Genomic DNA, 12,843 nt, shown 5'->3' on the forward strand with positions numbered 1-12,843 from the left:
GGAGCTGTGCAGAGCCACAAGGTCCCCCTGAGCCTCCTTTTCTCCAGGCTCAGCCCCTTCCCAGCTCCCTCAGGAATTCTCCAGCCCCTTCCCAGCTCTGTTCCCTGCCCTGGACACGCTCCAGCCCCTCTGTAGAGAAATTTCTTGTGGACATGCTATCCTTGATGCTATTCCTTTGCAGGAACTGGACAACCCTGGCCTGCAGATTACAGAGTTACTTTAAAGTATTTAGGACATCCTTGAAAAGACAATAAGCTTTGTACAAACACAACAGTCCATGCTGGACACTGAGTAGTATATGAAAACTGTCACATACCATAACCTGATCAGACACTTGTAGTAGAACAGCCAATCAATAAGTGACTTGTATATGTAATTATATTACATTAACCAATGAATGTTAATTAGCTATTGTATTATGTAAGGTGATAAAGGTATAAAACATGAAAAAATTAGACAATAAAGGGAGGATGACATCTAGCCATATTGGTTTGAGTGTCATCACTCTAGCCAGCTCTCTGTGGGACCCTCTTCACCCCTCCAGGTCTCTCTTGCCTAGAACTGGACACAGCCCTCGAAGTGTCACCCAGTGGCCAGCACAGGGGACAATCCCTGCCCTGGGGCTGTGCCCACACCATGGCTGGGGCAGCCCAGGGGCAGGGGCCATTGGCCTCTTGCCCACCTGGGCTCCTGGTGTTCCCAGTGAGCTGGATCAAACACTGCCTGTGGATCAAACATTCCTGTGTAAGATGGGCCCTGAGGATGTTTTGCAAAGGTTTAAAGCAGTCACATCCAACACAGATATGTTTACGAAGCCAGCATATAGCCAGCCTTACAAAAAGTATTATTTTAATAAAAATAGAGCACATTCTTAAAGTGAACAGCAGACAGTCTTGCACACTAATGGTGGTAAAGGCAACTGAGTGCACAGCATCACTGTCCAGGCAGGCAGCACACGGCGGTGGCATTACGGGCGTGCATTTAATAGTCACAAAAACAAGGGTTCTTCCAGAAGAGGTGCAAATCTGCCAAACTCAGACTAGAATTCAAACAAGAAACAAGGGTTGAAAGCCTTCCCGCCCCATCCTCAGTCTGCAATGTCAAGTGTCTCAAAGGAAAACAACACGCAGCCACTCAGGCAGAGCTCAGAAGAGTTTCTGTAAGGCTTCACTCTCCAGATTGCACGTTACTCCAACCACCCCCTTCCCAGGCACCAGCTACTCTCCAAATTCCATGTCATCAACCCCCTTTAGTCACTGCTCTCCTTCTACCTGAGCCGGGGGTGCTGGTTTGCCATTCAGGGCCATCTGCTGGGGTGGCAGGTGCCCTGGGGGTGGCACAGGTGTGGTCTTTAACTTCTTGGTGTCCACTTTTAAAGGATGATCTTCTTCTTCCTCATCAGAATCTTGCAAGCCATACTTGGAAAAGTGTGCTACCTGTGTTAAGGAGAAGGACAAACATGTCACAGCTTGGAAATGAAATTTCTGGAAGGCCTGAACACTGGGCAGGTGTAACTGTGCCCTATACAGGTGTCCTAACACACAACTCTTGGGACACCTGCAACAAATTCAGCCTCTCTACAGACCAAAGCCACCTGCTCTAGGCAGGTCTGGGGCCACAGTTTTCACCACAGAACCACAGACTGGTTTGGACTGGGAGGGACCTTAAAGCTCATTCATTCCATGGGCAGGGGCACCTTCCATTAGTCCAGGTTGCTCCAAGCCCCATCCTGCCGGAGTCTTCCCCGGATTGGGGTGACTCCGGATGGTGGTAAAATCTCTCCTCCAACCCGTGCCTTCAAAGAAAGACTCAGTAGTCTTCAGTCGTCCGGTCTCAAGGCAGTTTATTGCAATAATCTCAAGGCACACAGACTCCCTGACATTGTCCCTGACTCTGTCTGTCCCCGTCTCTGGCTGTCCCCGTCTCTGGCTGTCCCCCTCTCTCCTCCCCGAAGGGAGGGTGCCATCTTTTATATCACACATTACGTATTAGGTGTTTATAGTTTTTTCCCAATGCCTACTACCTATGTTGAACAGTGACTTTCTACTCTAAACCAATCTGTGAGTGCCAACACCACCAAGAACATGGAGAATAGGAAGAAGAAAGAAGGAGGACAGGGCACGCCCAAATCCCTCCATCTTAAAACCTCTGACCCCCATGTACAAACCTCAGACCCCCCTGTACAAGGCCTAAAACCCCCCTGTACAGCACTCAAAAATCCTACCTTTCACCTTGTGACTACTTCTATTATAATATCTAAACTTTTGTGATTTCTTGTTCTTCCTGCAAGGTTGGTAAATTGTTCCATGGGTCAAGCTCAAGACCACAGAGGTCCCTGGCCGCCTGCCAGGGTCTCAGAGGCTTCTGCCCTGGGCCCAGAACATCCAAGAGTGTCTGAGGGACACCTTGGGTTCCGACACCATCCAACCCAACCCTGAACACTGCCAGGAATGAGGAGCTGCTTTGGTGAGGACAGGTCTCACCAGAGCTGAGGGACTCGAGACAGCTGTCCAAAGTCAGAAATGCCTCGAGCTGGTGTGAGAGACGGTCCGAAGTTTCCTCCATTTGCCTCACGACCATGCAAGGACCCTGCAGACCCCTGACAGGAGTTCTGGCCTGGCCCAGGTGGTTGTTTGCCCAGTGACTGTCAGCAGGTGCACTCGCTGTGCTCCTGCAGAACGCTGCATTCGAGCAGGTTGTGACAAGCAGTGGCTTGTCCCTGCATGCCAGCACCTGCTTCACACACCAAGGGGCTCTTCACAATGACCCACCAATCTCGCCCACCTTCTGGCCAGATGCCACTCGCTTTGGCTAAAGACTGTATAAACTGTAACTTTTTGGGAACACTTGGGTGAACCCCCACGGACAATGGCGAATCCATGTGGCTGGACCGTTGCGGATCTCATCTCGGCAGTGGTAGCTATAACCCCCTTCCCCTCTTTTCTCTCTATCCTTTATTTCCTTTCTGTCCCCTCTATGACATTTGCTGTTGGCACTCTATAATAGAGGTGCATTTGTTGTGATTGAACTGATGGCCCCCCGCCGTTTGCCTTCTGCACCTTTGGGATCGGTTGAGGAACCATCACGACAGCCGCTTGTCCTAGCGGACGGTGACGGCTGGGAATGCTGAGGAGCCTGCAGCCCAGGGCAGCGTGGTGGCTCACCTTGAAGACCCAGGAGCCGGTCTCGGGGCGGTACTCCTTGAAGCGCGCGCCCTGCTTGCGGGACACGGCCTCCAGCCGGCCCTCGTAGTCCATCTCGGCCAGCCGCTCGGGGCTCTTGATCAGGCACCGCGACGTCTTGTCCGTGGGCCACACCCCGTCCAGGGTCACCTCGGCTCGCCTGCAACGGGACAGCAGGCTCACAGAGGAGGGGCTGGGCAGCCCGGGCAGGGCAGCAGAGCACAGCCCCGGCCAGGAAACTCCTACCGGCTTTTAAACCCAACTTGTGCTTCAGAAACCTGGAAGCAACTCACTGACACCGTCAACCGAATGCACCATTTGCATTTGTCTCTTGGTTGCAGCCTGCAAGCACAGCAGACTGTCAGGATCCTAAAAATCATCCTTATCCAACACTTACCTATTTAACCCTTCCCCAATGGGAGGTTTTTTTTCGTCGTCAGGGTAAACAATAACTTCTTTTCTCCGGATATGTACAATCTCATCCAGGTTTAAGTTTGTTAGATTTATCTCTCCTTCGAAGTAAATCGATCCATAACCTGCAAAACCACCCAAAAGGTCACAATTAAATTGTCTGTGAAAAGTCATGTGCCAGAGAGCCCACGTTCCTGCTGTGCTCCTCCCAGTGCTGTCCCCTCCCAGCCCAGTCCTGTCTCTTGAGCAAAGTGACACATCCTTCCCCCTGAAAAAGCTCTGGAGGAGCATTATCAACTTTGACATCAGTATCAAATGGCTGGGAGAGCTGGGAATGTTCAACCTGGAAAAGGGGAAGCTCCAGGGAGAGCTCAGAGCCCCTGGCAGGGCCTGAAGGGGCTCCAGGAGAGCTGCAGAGGGACTGGGGACAAGGCCTGGAGGGACAGGAGCCAGGGAATGGCTCCCACTGCCAGAGGGCAAGGATGGATTGGAGATTGGGAATTAGGAATTGTTCCCTGGCAGGGTGGGGAGGCCCCAGAGCAGCTGTGGCTGCCCCTGGATCCCTGGACATGTCCAAGGCCAGGCTGGATAGGGTTTGGAGCAGCCTGGGACAGCAGAAGGTGTCCCTGCCCATGGAATGGGATGAGCTTTAATGCCCTTCCCAAACCAAATGAGTCTGTGATTCTGGGATTTATTTCATCCTAAAATCCTACAAAACTTTGATGCAAACTGCTCCCAAAGCAAGGGCACTGGTGACAGCCAGACTGAGGGTTTGGAACTCAGGTCCTGGGCTTTAGGATCCCTGGATCAGGGTGAAGGCCCAGGAAGGCCGGGGGTCTCACCCGTGCGGCCGATGGTGAAGTCTGTCACGATACATTCCTTCCTGTCGTTGGTCAGCCGGGCCAGCTCCTCCAGGGTCGGGATGGTGTAGTAGCCAGCTCGTGTCAGGACAATCCCTGCAACACAGCATTCCCTGAGAACAGGGCTGGCAGCAATGTATCAACATTCCCAGACTGTTATCCCATTTCTTTTGCCAGCCTGAACAGCTGGAAGCCTCAGAGGGACTGAGAATCAGGGCACCCAAAGCCAACAGATACCACAACACCTTCATTCCACAGCCTCCAGAGCACATTCAAATCAACTGGCAGGTTCTGCCCAGGCACCCACCAGAGAGCAGCAGGTGTGCAAACAGGAAGGGAAGAAGGTGCGCAGGGAGAAGAAAAATTGCAAATCCATCAACACCTGAAGGAAACACTGTCACAGCTTTAGTAGCCTGGGGCCTCAAGCACTGCTGACCAAACTGCAGCTTCTTCTACATTTAACAGGCTCCAATCCTTCTTCAGCTGTTAATTTGTCTAATGATTTTCCTATTTCCCAAAAGCATTCTCCATCTACAAAATGTCTAGACACGTTTCTTTTGCACATGTCACCTGCCAGTTTCATTACATGCCACAGAAGTATTACCTGGAAGGATTAACAAATCTTTTCCCTTTACCTTCTTAAGTTTAAAAAACTCCAACACACGTGATATAAAACTGGGGGATAAAATTTAAATGCTCATTGACTCAGCAGATAAAATTTCTGCACTAGGTAAGAAAAGCAAGGTTTGGATTGTGGTGGAAGAAAGAGGGGAAAAAAGCAAAATCTGAGGAGGATGTCAAAGAGCAGGAAACTCTGCATGCAATGGTGCCCCCGCCAGCCTCACCTGCAGGATGCAGCTGGGCCCCAGGCTCGATCTCCTTGTCCCACTCCTCCTGCAGGGAATCCTCCTGGAAGGAGGCGTCCTCGCTGCTGCCCTCCAGCCCGTTGCGCAGCGCCGCGCGCATGTTCAGCGCCACGATGGTGTCGTCCACGCTCGAGTGGGGCTTGTGCCCGCTGCCCTCCAGGCTCTGGGGGATGGGCTTGGCAATGGGGTTGGTGTAAAACCTGGTCACCTCGTGGGCCTCCTCCTCCTCCTCCCGCTCCCCGTCCTGCCTGTGGTTCTCCTCGGGAGGCACCGACAGGAAGAACCTGGGCACAGGAAGGACTTTGTGAATTATTTTGTTCCAAGGGGACTTACGGCAACATTCCTGTGCAGAGCCAGGGGCTGGACTCGGGTGATCCCTGCTCAGGAGACTGTGATTCTATGATTAAAATTCTGCTCTTTCCACACAAAGAGCAAACAGGACCACACCAACTGCAGTGTCAGTGATTATTCCCCTTCCCTCTGCTCCTGCCTGATCGCCTCTGCCACTACAGCAAGGACAGTGGTGAGACTGGGACAGTCCCCACATGCTGGGGACTAAGGCACGTGCCCTGTGCAGAGGTGAGTGCAACAGGGAGCTCAGGCTGGAGAGAAGCCTCAAAAGGGGGTGTAACAGCAACCCCACAGCTCCAAACCCTCTGCCCACAGGGCCAGAGTGACCTCACTGCCACAGCAGCTCTTATTTTAGTAGCTTTCAATAAAATCAACGTGGTGAACTGGGCAGGTTTTTTCCAGACTCTGATTAAAAGAAAACCAAGGCAAAAATCAGAGTTCAACTGAAATATGGCCACAGGTTTTTTAGAGGAGGTTGGAATTCTGGCTTTTGTGGGAGGAAAATGTAGCCTTAGAGGGTCCTCACTGTAATCTGTACAAAACAGACACATAGAAAATAGAAATAATGGACATGAGGATCAGTGGAGCTCCCTTGCAATCCCCACATCACTGAGGACTGATCAGCAGAGGTTCTTCTCCCCTCAGAGTCAGCTTTAGCACTTCTCCCAAGGAATATCCTGGTTTCTTGCTACAGGGAAGGAAGAGAGTCTCGTCCAGAACATAAGTGCCTGCTCTCTGACCCAGATTTTGGGTGGGGTGAGCTGGCAGTGCCCACACAGGAAGAACACATGGTTAGTGCAGGAGGAAATGCATCTCCCAAGCAGGTCAACTGCTTTCAATGAACAGTGAAGTGACATCCCTGAGAAGAAGGGGCTGCTGTAGAGCAGTAATTTGGGGACAGGCAGAACCAGTCTGCATTTCTGAGGACAAAGCCCTGCAGGGTGACTCGCTCACCTGTCCCCGTTCTCCGGGTACTCCGACGGCGACGCCAGGTCCTCGTTCTCTCGGCTCACGGGAGAGAACAGGTTGCTGCTGCTGAGGTTCTTCAGAACCAGCTTCTTGATGCTCTTCCTAAAAACACAACACACCAAGGAAGGGAAATTTGGATCTATCCACTGCACACATGTATATTTCATACTTAATTCGGATGCTCCAAGGACCAGGAACCAGCTCTAAGACCTGTTCCCACACCCAGGACATATCAAGTCTCCTGTAAGAGATCCTAAAATTGTTTTGGGAATTCCACTCAAGGCCCCGGTTTATATAGAGGTGTAAAAACAACAAGTCAGTGAAAGGCTTAAAGCCCAAGTTCAGCAAACCACAGTGTTCACTGTTTCCTAAATCAGCTTTTCTAGAAGCACAGAAGGTCTGGCCCACAGGTGCAGGTTCATTTTACAGCAGGGTCACCTTCATCTTTTAGCTCTTTGTTTCTACTCAACTCCAAACCTTTCCAAACCCCTTTTCTATTTGACTGCCACTGATGTACCTAAAAACTGAACCCAAAACTTCACTTAGGCAGATCCATGATTTATTTCTCACAGAAACATCTATGGATCTGAAACAGAACCAGGGCTGGCATAAAACCACCAGAAATCTGCTGCCATACTTAGGGCATGAGCAAACCTAGTGTTGTTGACACTCCCAGTTCAGGAGCAGGAAGTATCACCCTGTGCAAGCTTTCCTTGTAAGAATTCCTCAATGGCTTTATAGGAGCTTTGCTCCCATCACACCATCACAGGCTGACCTCATTTTACAGCTTATTTGGCCTTAAGAGTCTAAGCTGAACCTTTTCCCCTCCTCTACAGAAAACAGTTTCAGTGAAGTCTTATAGACAACTTGTTATTGTTCCAGTCTGAACCAGGGCACAAAGTCATGAGATTTGGGGTAATACACAGGAGTTTCCAAAGGATTCTCACACAGAGACAAAAGAGAAGCTCACTTTGGCATGAAGGCTCCATTGGACAGGGAGGGCTCATCATCATCCAGCCCATCAAAGAGCTGGGATTTGGCCGAGCCCGCTGACTGCAGGGCCTTGGGCCGCACTCTGGTCGCGGGGCGTGGGGTCAGCTTGTAGTGGGTGGGGGTCGTCAGGGCCTTCTGGGCTGCTGGGTTCGTTGGCTTCAGCCTCTGGAACAGAAAGATGGACAGTTGGAAATCTCAGGCACGGGGACAGAGCTTTAGGGTGCTCCAGCCCAGGGCCCTGAAAGGCAAAGGGGGTGATAAGTAAAGGGAAGCAATAATTGCACCCAGGTTAGAGGGCTCCATGCACAGCCCCAGCCATCAGCCTGGATCCATGAGCACCCTGGGCTCCAGCTGCCAGGCAGGACTCACCTCCAGCCCCTGGAATCTGCCCAGGGGCACCAGACACCCAGACCCTCCCCTATCACCTCAAAAGCCTGGGAAGTGTTTCTTTTACCATCTTTTGAACAAAGCAACAGGGAAAGGTTTATCAGAGACTCTCAGGGATGTACTAAGCAAAGGACTACAGTTATTTTCCAAGCATTAACAACAATCCATCTTTATTCCCAATCAGCAGCAGGGAGCACAGGAACTCCATAGCAAAGGTTGTGATGCAGGCAAAATCAGGAAATCATGGAATGGTTTGGGCTGGAAAGTCCCTTACAGATCATGCACTTCCAACCCCCCTGCCATGGGCAGGGAACTTTCCACTGGAATAAAATGAAGCCCTCTGTGTCCTGGAGGGTAAAAAGCCACTGCACCACTGGGAGAGCACAGAGGGCAAGTTACCTGGCTGCTCAGTGTGCACTGAAGTGAGGACTGCACACAGACCAAAGTAATTCCAGCTGTCACCCATAAAATGAGTTCAGTGCTGATGGGCACTTACCTCTTCCTTCTTCTTCGGGTCTGACATGGGGTTTCTGAAGAGAGGGGAGTCCCCAAAGGGTGAGTAGGTCAGGCTGTTGAGGTGCTGCTGGAGGACAGCTTGCTGGGCTGCAGAGGCGTTGGGGTCTGTCAGAGCTACAAAAGGAGCAGCATTTCAGTTTTAGAGCTCTGGGAACAGAACCAGGGCAGGGAGAAACACAGCAGCTCCCAGAGCATCTCCTTCCTCCAACAGAGTGTGCAACCATATTCACTGAGTTCTCACGGGTGAAAAGCTGAGGGCACAGAGAGCTACAGAGCAGTGGCAGGATATTCAGTCCTGGTGGCTTCTGGAAGTGTGTGCAGGGAAAATATTTCATGCAGAATTTTGACATTACTGCTACCACAACCATACAGCTCTAGAGTGCCCTCTACAATGGATTCTAAATCTTATCTCTCTGTCTTAAAGCATTTAATTTTAATTCCTATTAAAATGTCCTAAGACTTCACCCCATGAAACATTCAAGCCACTACAAGCAGCTTAATTATAATTCCAACAAAACCAGGGTGGCACGTGGGCATTCCCAAAGAACAACAAAACCACTCTCAGGACAACAGCTTACTGTCAGGGTCTGCAGGAAGTCAGGACAGCTGGAGACAACTGGGTCTTATTTTTGTCCCAAAGGCACAGCATTTCTGTTAATAAAGGCCCTCTAGGCCTCTCCTATCTGTAAGTACTGAAAAATCCAACGTTGCACTTCCCTTACTTTTCTTTGTGCACATCTATTCTTGCTGCCCCAAATTCAAATTGGGAAATGTTACTAATCTTCAAGACAATGCTCTAAAATAGGTGCAATTATTGGGCACGTTGGAACTCCTTTACCAATACACATGTAACTAGCAAAACAAGGGTCATTTACACAGTCTGCACTGTGACTGAGAACAGAAGTGGCCCGAGGAGATGTCGTGTCCTTCCAAACCCTTTGGCAGGGGTGTGCTCCTGTGTTGAGGCACATGGGAACAAGGCAGGAGGCAGCAGGCTCATGGACACTCACCTACAGCAGGCTGAGGGGCCCCGAAGCCCAGGGTAGCAGTGGATGTGTTGAATCCTGGGGCTCCGAACGCTCCCGTCCCCAGCGTTCCCCCCAGCTTTGGCTGGGTGTTCCCAAACAAGGACGTCTGTCCTGCCCCCAGAGCTGTGACACGAGAGGTGACTGTCAGTTACTACAGGACTCTGACAAGCTTACAGGCACAGCAAAGAGTCAGTTCCTTACTGGACTGCAGGAAACCCTCTCCATGCCCATGGATGCTGCAGGCAGCAGAGGCTCTGAGCACAGAGCACCTCACCAGTCCCACCAGTGCTGCCCAGTTTCTGTCAGGCCACTTGGCACTGCGCTAAGAAGCTCCCCTTGGAGCTGTCCTGAGCCATCCTGGCTTGAAGGTGAAACATGCCCACCCAGCCTTTCCTAACTCAGCTTGCCCAGGCTGGACCAGCACTGCAGCCTGAGTGAGGGCTGGAGCTGTCCAGAAATGAGCTGGGAAACTGCTTACCTGTTCCAAACCCTGTTCCAAGTCCAGTCCCCAGAGTCCCAGTCGCAGGCTTATTTCCAAACAAGCTATTTCCAGCAGTGTTGGCACCAAAACCTTCAACAACAGAATGAGCACCTCATTAGAGATGAAATGAAAGCCATGTATTTAAATAAATAAGCCTCACAGGGTTGAAGAGCCCTGCCAAAGTCAAATTTCTCACTGTTTCCAGCAGCACAGGTTAAACTGACAATCAGCAAGAAGGGACTTCACTGGCAATAAACACATTTTAGTTATAAATATAGCATTAAAGCAGCACAGAAAAACGTTGGTCTGCCTTCTTAAGCTTTTCAGTTTGCTACAAACTTCAGAGTTTCCCAGAAAGACAGAGCTGACATGATGCTGTTCTATCTGGCAACGGAGTAAAACGTGTTGGGGTTTTTTGAGTGCCTGGAGGGAACAAACCTCATTTCATCCTGTTTATACCACACACATTTCTCTGACCCTCACCACAGAGCAGGTGGGAACTCAGATCTGCACAGTTCAAGGGCACAGCTGTAGCTGGAACAAGGCCACCCCAAATCTACCATGAGCTCAGTTCTACTACAGATGCTGACCCCATCCCATGCTTGGTTAGTACGTAAAGCCAGGATTAAACTGAAAAACTGCAGGTGTGCATCAACTCCTTGGAATCCAGCTCCATTCCTCCTATAAACTGCTGCACAGGCAAACCAAAACCACACACTGCAAAGGTTGGTCTTCACCAAACACTGCCAACACACTGTGGGGCCATGGAGATCCTGAGCAGCAGAACAAGAACTCAAAGCACCCTTCACACCCCTGGGAGGTTTGCCCAGGACTGCTCACCACAGTCAAACCCTACCTGCCAAGGTGCTGCCCTGGTTCAGAGCACTGAGAACTGCTCAGAGCTTCATTTGGGAAGTGTTGGAATCCTGCATGCTGAAGTTTAAAATTCTCAGCATCCAGGATTCCAACAGGGAAGGAGCTAAAAGATCAGCCAGTTCCCCCGAGTTCCTCCCTGTCTATATGGGCAGGCCCCACTGCTTTAAATAACCAACACAAAACAGCACTGCAGGACAGGGATGGCAGGGTCCAACCCCCTCCTACTCACTCCCAGAGACTCAGTTTTGTTGCTCTGAAATCCAGACTTAAAAAGGCAGGAGAGATTTCAGAGTCCCATGAAAGAAGCTGCCACTCCCTTCAGCTATCCCTGCACATTCCTCCTGCTCAGTCACACCCACCCAACATCAGTTCTCACATCAGAGGCCTCCAGGAACACAACATCAGCTCCTCAGGACTTTGGTCCTTCACACCACCAAGGACAACAACAGCCACCAGCTAAACTGGAGCTGACTCAATTCACCTTCACTGCAGTGCAGATCTCCTGACACCCGCCCAAGCCCAGGGATCACTGGCTTTACCCCAATTCTCCCAGTGCTGCTGTGCCAACACAGGGTGTTCATAGCCTCCTAACAAACCCCTCTGAATCCTTGATTTCAAGAGTTTTCAACCACAGAATTACAGCATGGTTGGAGTTGGAAGGACCTCTGAGATCAGCCCACCCCCCTGCCCAGGCAGGGCCACCTGCAGCAGTGACACAGGAACGTGGCCAGGGGGTTTGGGATGTCTCCAGAGAGGGAGACTCCAGCCCCTGCCTGGGCAGCTCTTGCAGGGCTCTGCCCCTCCAGGGAAGGAAGTTCTTCCTCAGGCTGGGCTGGAACTGCTGTGGTTCAGTTCCTGGCCATTGCTCCTTGTCCTGCCACTGGCACCACTGAGCAGAGCCTGGCACCATCCTGGCACTCTTGGAGAGATGTGTGTGCACAGAGGGGGCATTTGTGTGCACAGAGGGGGCATTTGTGTGCATGGATGGATCCCCTCTCAGCCTTCCCTTCTCCAAACTCACCAGGCCCAGCTCCCACAGCCTCTCCTCACCAGAGATGCTCCAGACCCCAAATCATCTCTGTGGCCTTCCCTGGGCCCTCTCCAGTAGCTCCTGGTCTTCCTTGAACTGTGGAGCCCAGAGCTGAACAGGACACTCCAGATGAGCCTCCCTGGAGCTGAGCAGAGGGGCAGGATCCCCTCCCTGACCTGCTGGGAATGCCCTTCCCAATGCTCCCCTGGATCCCAGGGGCTCTCCTGGCCATCCCAGGCTGAAAATTCCCTTAACTCACCAAAACAGTGGCACTTGACCATCTACCTCCTGAGTCAGGGAGCCCCACCAAGAGCAAAGGCACAGCCCAGCACGTTCCTCTGTGCCAGGGCCATCGACCTGACAATTCCAACACTGCAGTACTCAGCATGTGCTCTCCACAGTGCGTGCTACACACAGTACAGATTTAAATGCTTGAAATCACACTTCTTTTCCCTGTCCCCAAACTGGAGTGGTTTGTAGGGGTTCCTAAACTCAGAGCAGGTTTGTTACCGAAGAGGCCCCCGCCCGTGGTGGTACCAAACGAGGGAGCGCTGGTCGTGGTGGCTCCAAATCCAGCAGGCTTGTTCCCAAACAGGGTCTGAAAGGAAAACAACAGGAATTTGGAAACCTGGCACACTGATACCACAGGAATTGTATCGGTGTTTGGCTGCAGGCAAGGAAGCAGAACTAAAGCCAAGCAGAGCTGAGCCCCCTCAGCCCACCCTCCCATGAGTGGGGTTATCCCAAGCCACCTGCAAGATCCCCCAAAAGCAGCTGTTAGGGTCAGACTCAAGGGGCTTTAAGGCACTTTTCCATTCTCAGTGATCCTGTGATTTTTGCTCCACCAGAACCAAAATGACTGAATATCAAAAACCAAGTTTGGTTTTGGTCCA

General features: G+C 51.3%; 1 protein-coding gene across 6 annotated transcripts in view; it reads right to left on the minus strand.

Annotated features, from left to right (window-relative positions):
- The window catches only part of NUP98 (nucleoporin 98 and 96 precursor), a 38,719-nt gene that overhangs the window by 16,122 nt on the left and 9,754 nt on the right, over nt 1-12,843 (minus strand). For 5 of the 6 annotated variants that reach the window (XM_054003803.1, XM_054003785.1, XM_054003811.1 and 2 more), the window contains 11 exons: nt 12,461-12,548; nt 10,042-10,134; nt 9,546-9,686; nt 8,516-8,649; nt 7,610-7,797; nt 6,625-6,741; nt 5,299-5,603; nt 4,436-4,549; nt 3,580-3,718; nt 3,165-3,342; nt 1,272-1,436 (listed from right to left, as the gene is read on the minus strand). In XM_054003803.1, coding sequence (XP_053859778.1) covers nt 1,272-1,436; nt 3,165-3,342; nt 3,580-3,718; nt 4,436-4,549; nt 5,299-5,603; nt 6,625-6,741; nt 7,610-7,797; nt 8,516-8,649; nt 9,546-9,686; nt 10,042-10,134; nt 12,461-12,548 — 1,662 coding nt within the window. Of the gene's footprint in view, nt 1-804; nt 1,437-3,164; nt 3,343-3,579; nt 3,719-4,435; nt 4,550-5,298; nt 5,604-6,624; nt 6,742-7,609; nt 7,798-8,515; nt 8,650-9,545; nt 9,687-10,041; nt 10,135-12,460; nt 12,549-12,843 lie in introns of those variants that run through there. The other variant, XM_054003825.1, reaches the window with a different exon arrangement.

The sequence above is a fragment of the Vidua macroura genome, chromosome 2, assembly GCF_024509145.1.
Source record: "Vidua macroura isolate BioBank_ID:100142 chromosome 2, ASM2450914v1, whole genome shotgun sequence".
Classification (NCBI taxonomy): Eukaryota; Metazoa; Chordata; class Aves; order Passeriformes; family Viduidae; genus Vidua; species Vidua macroura.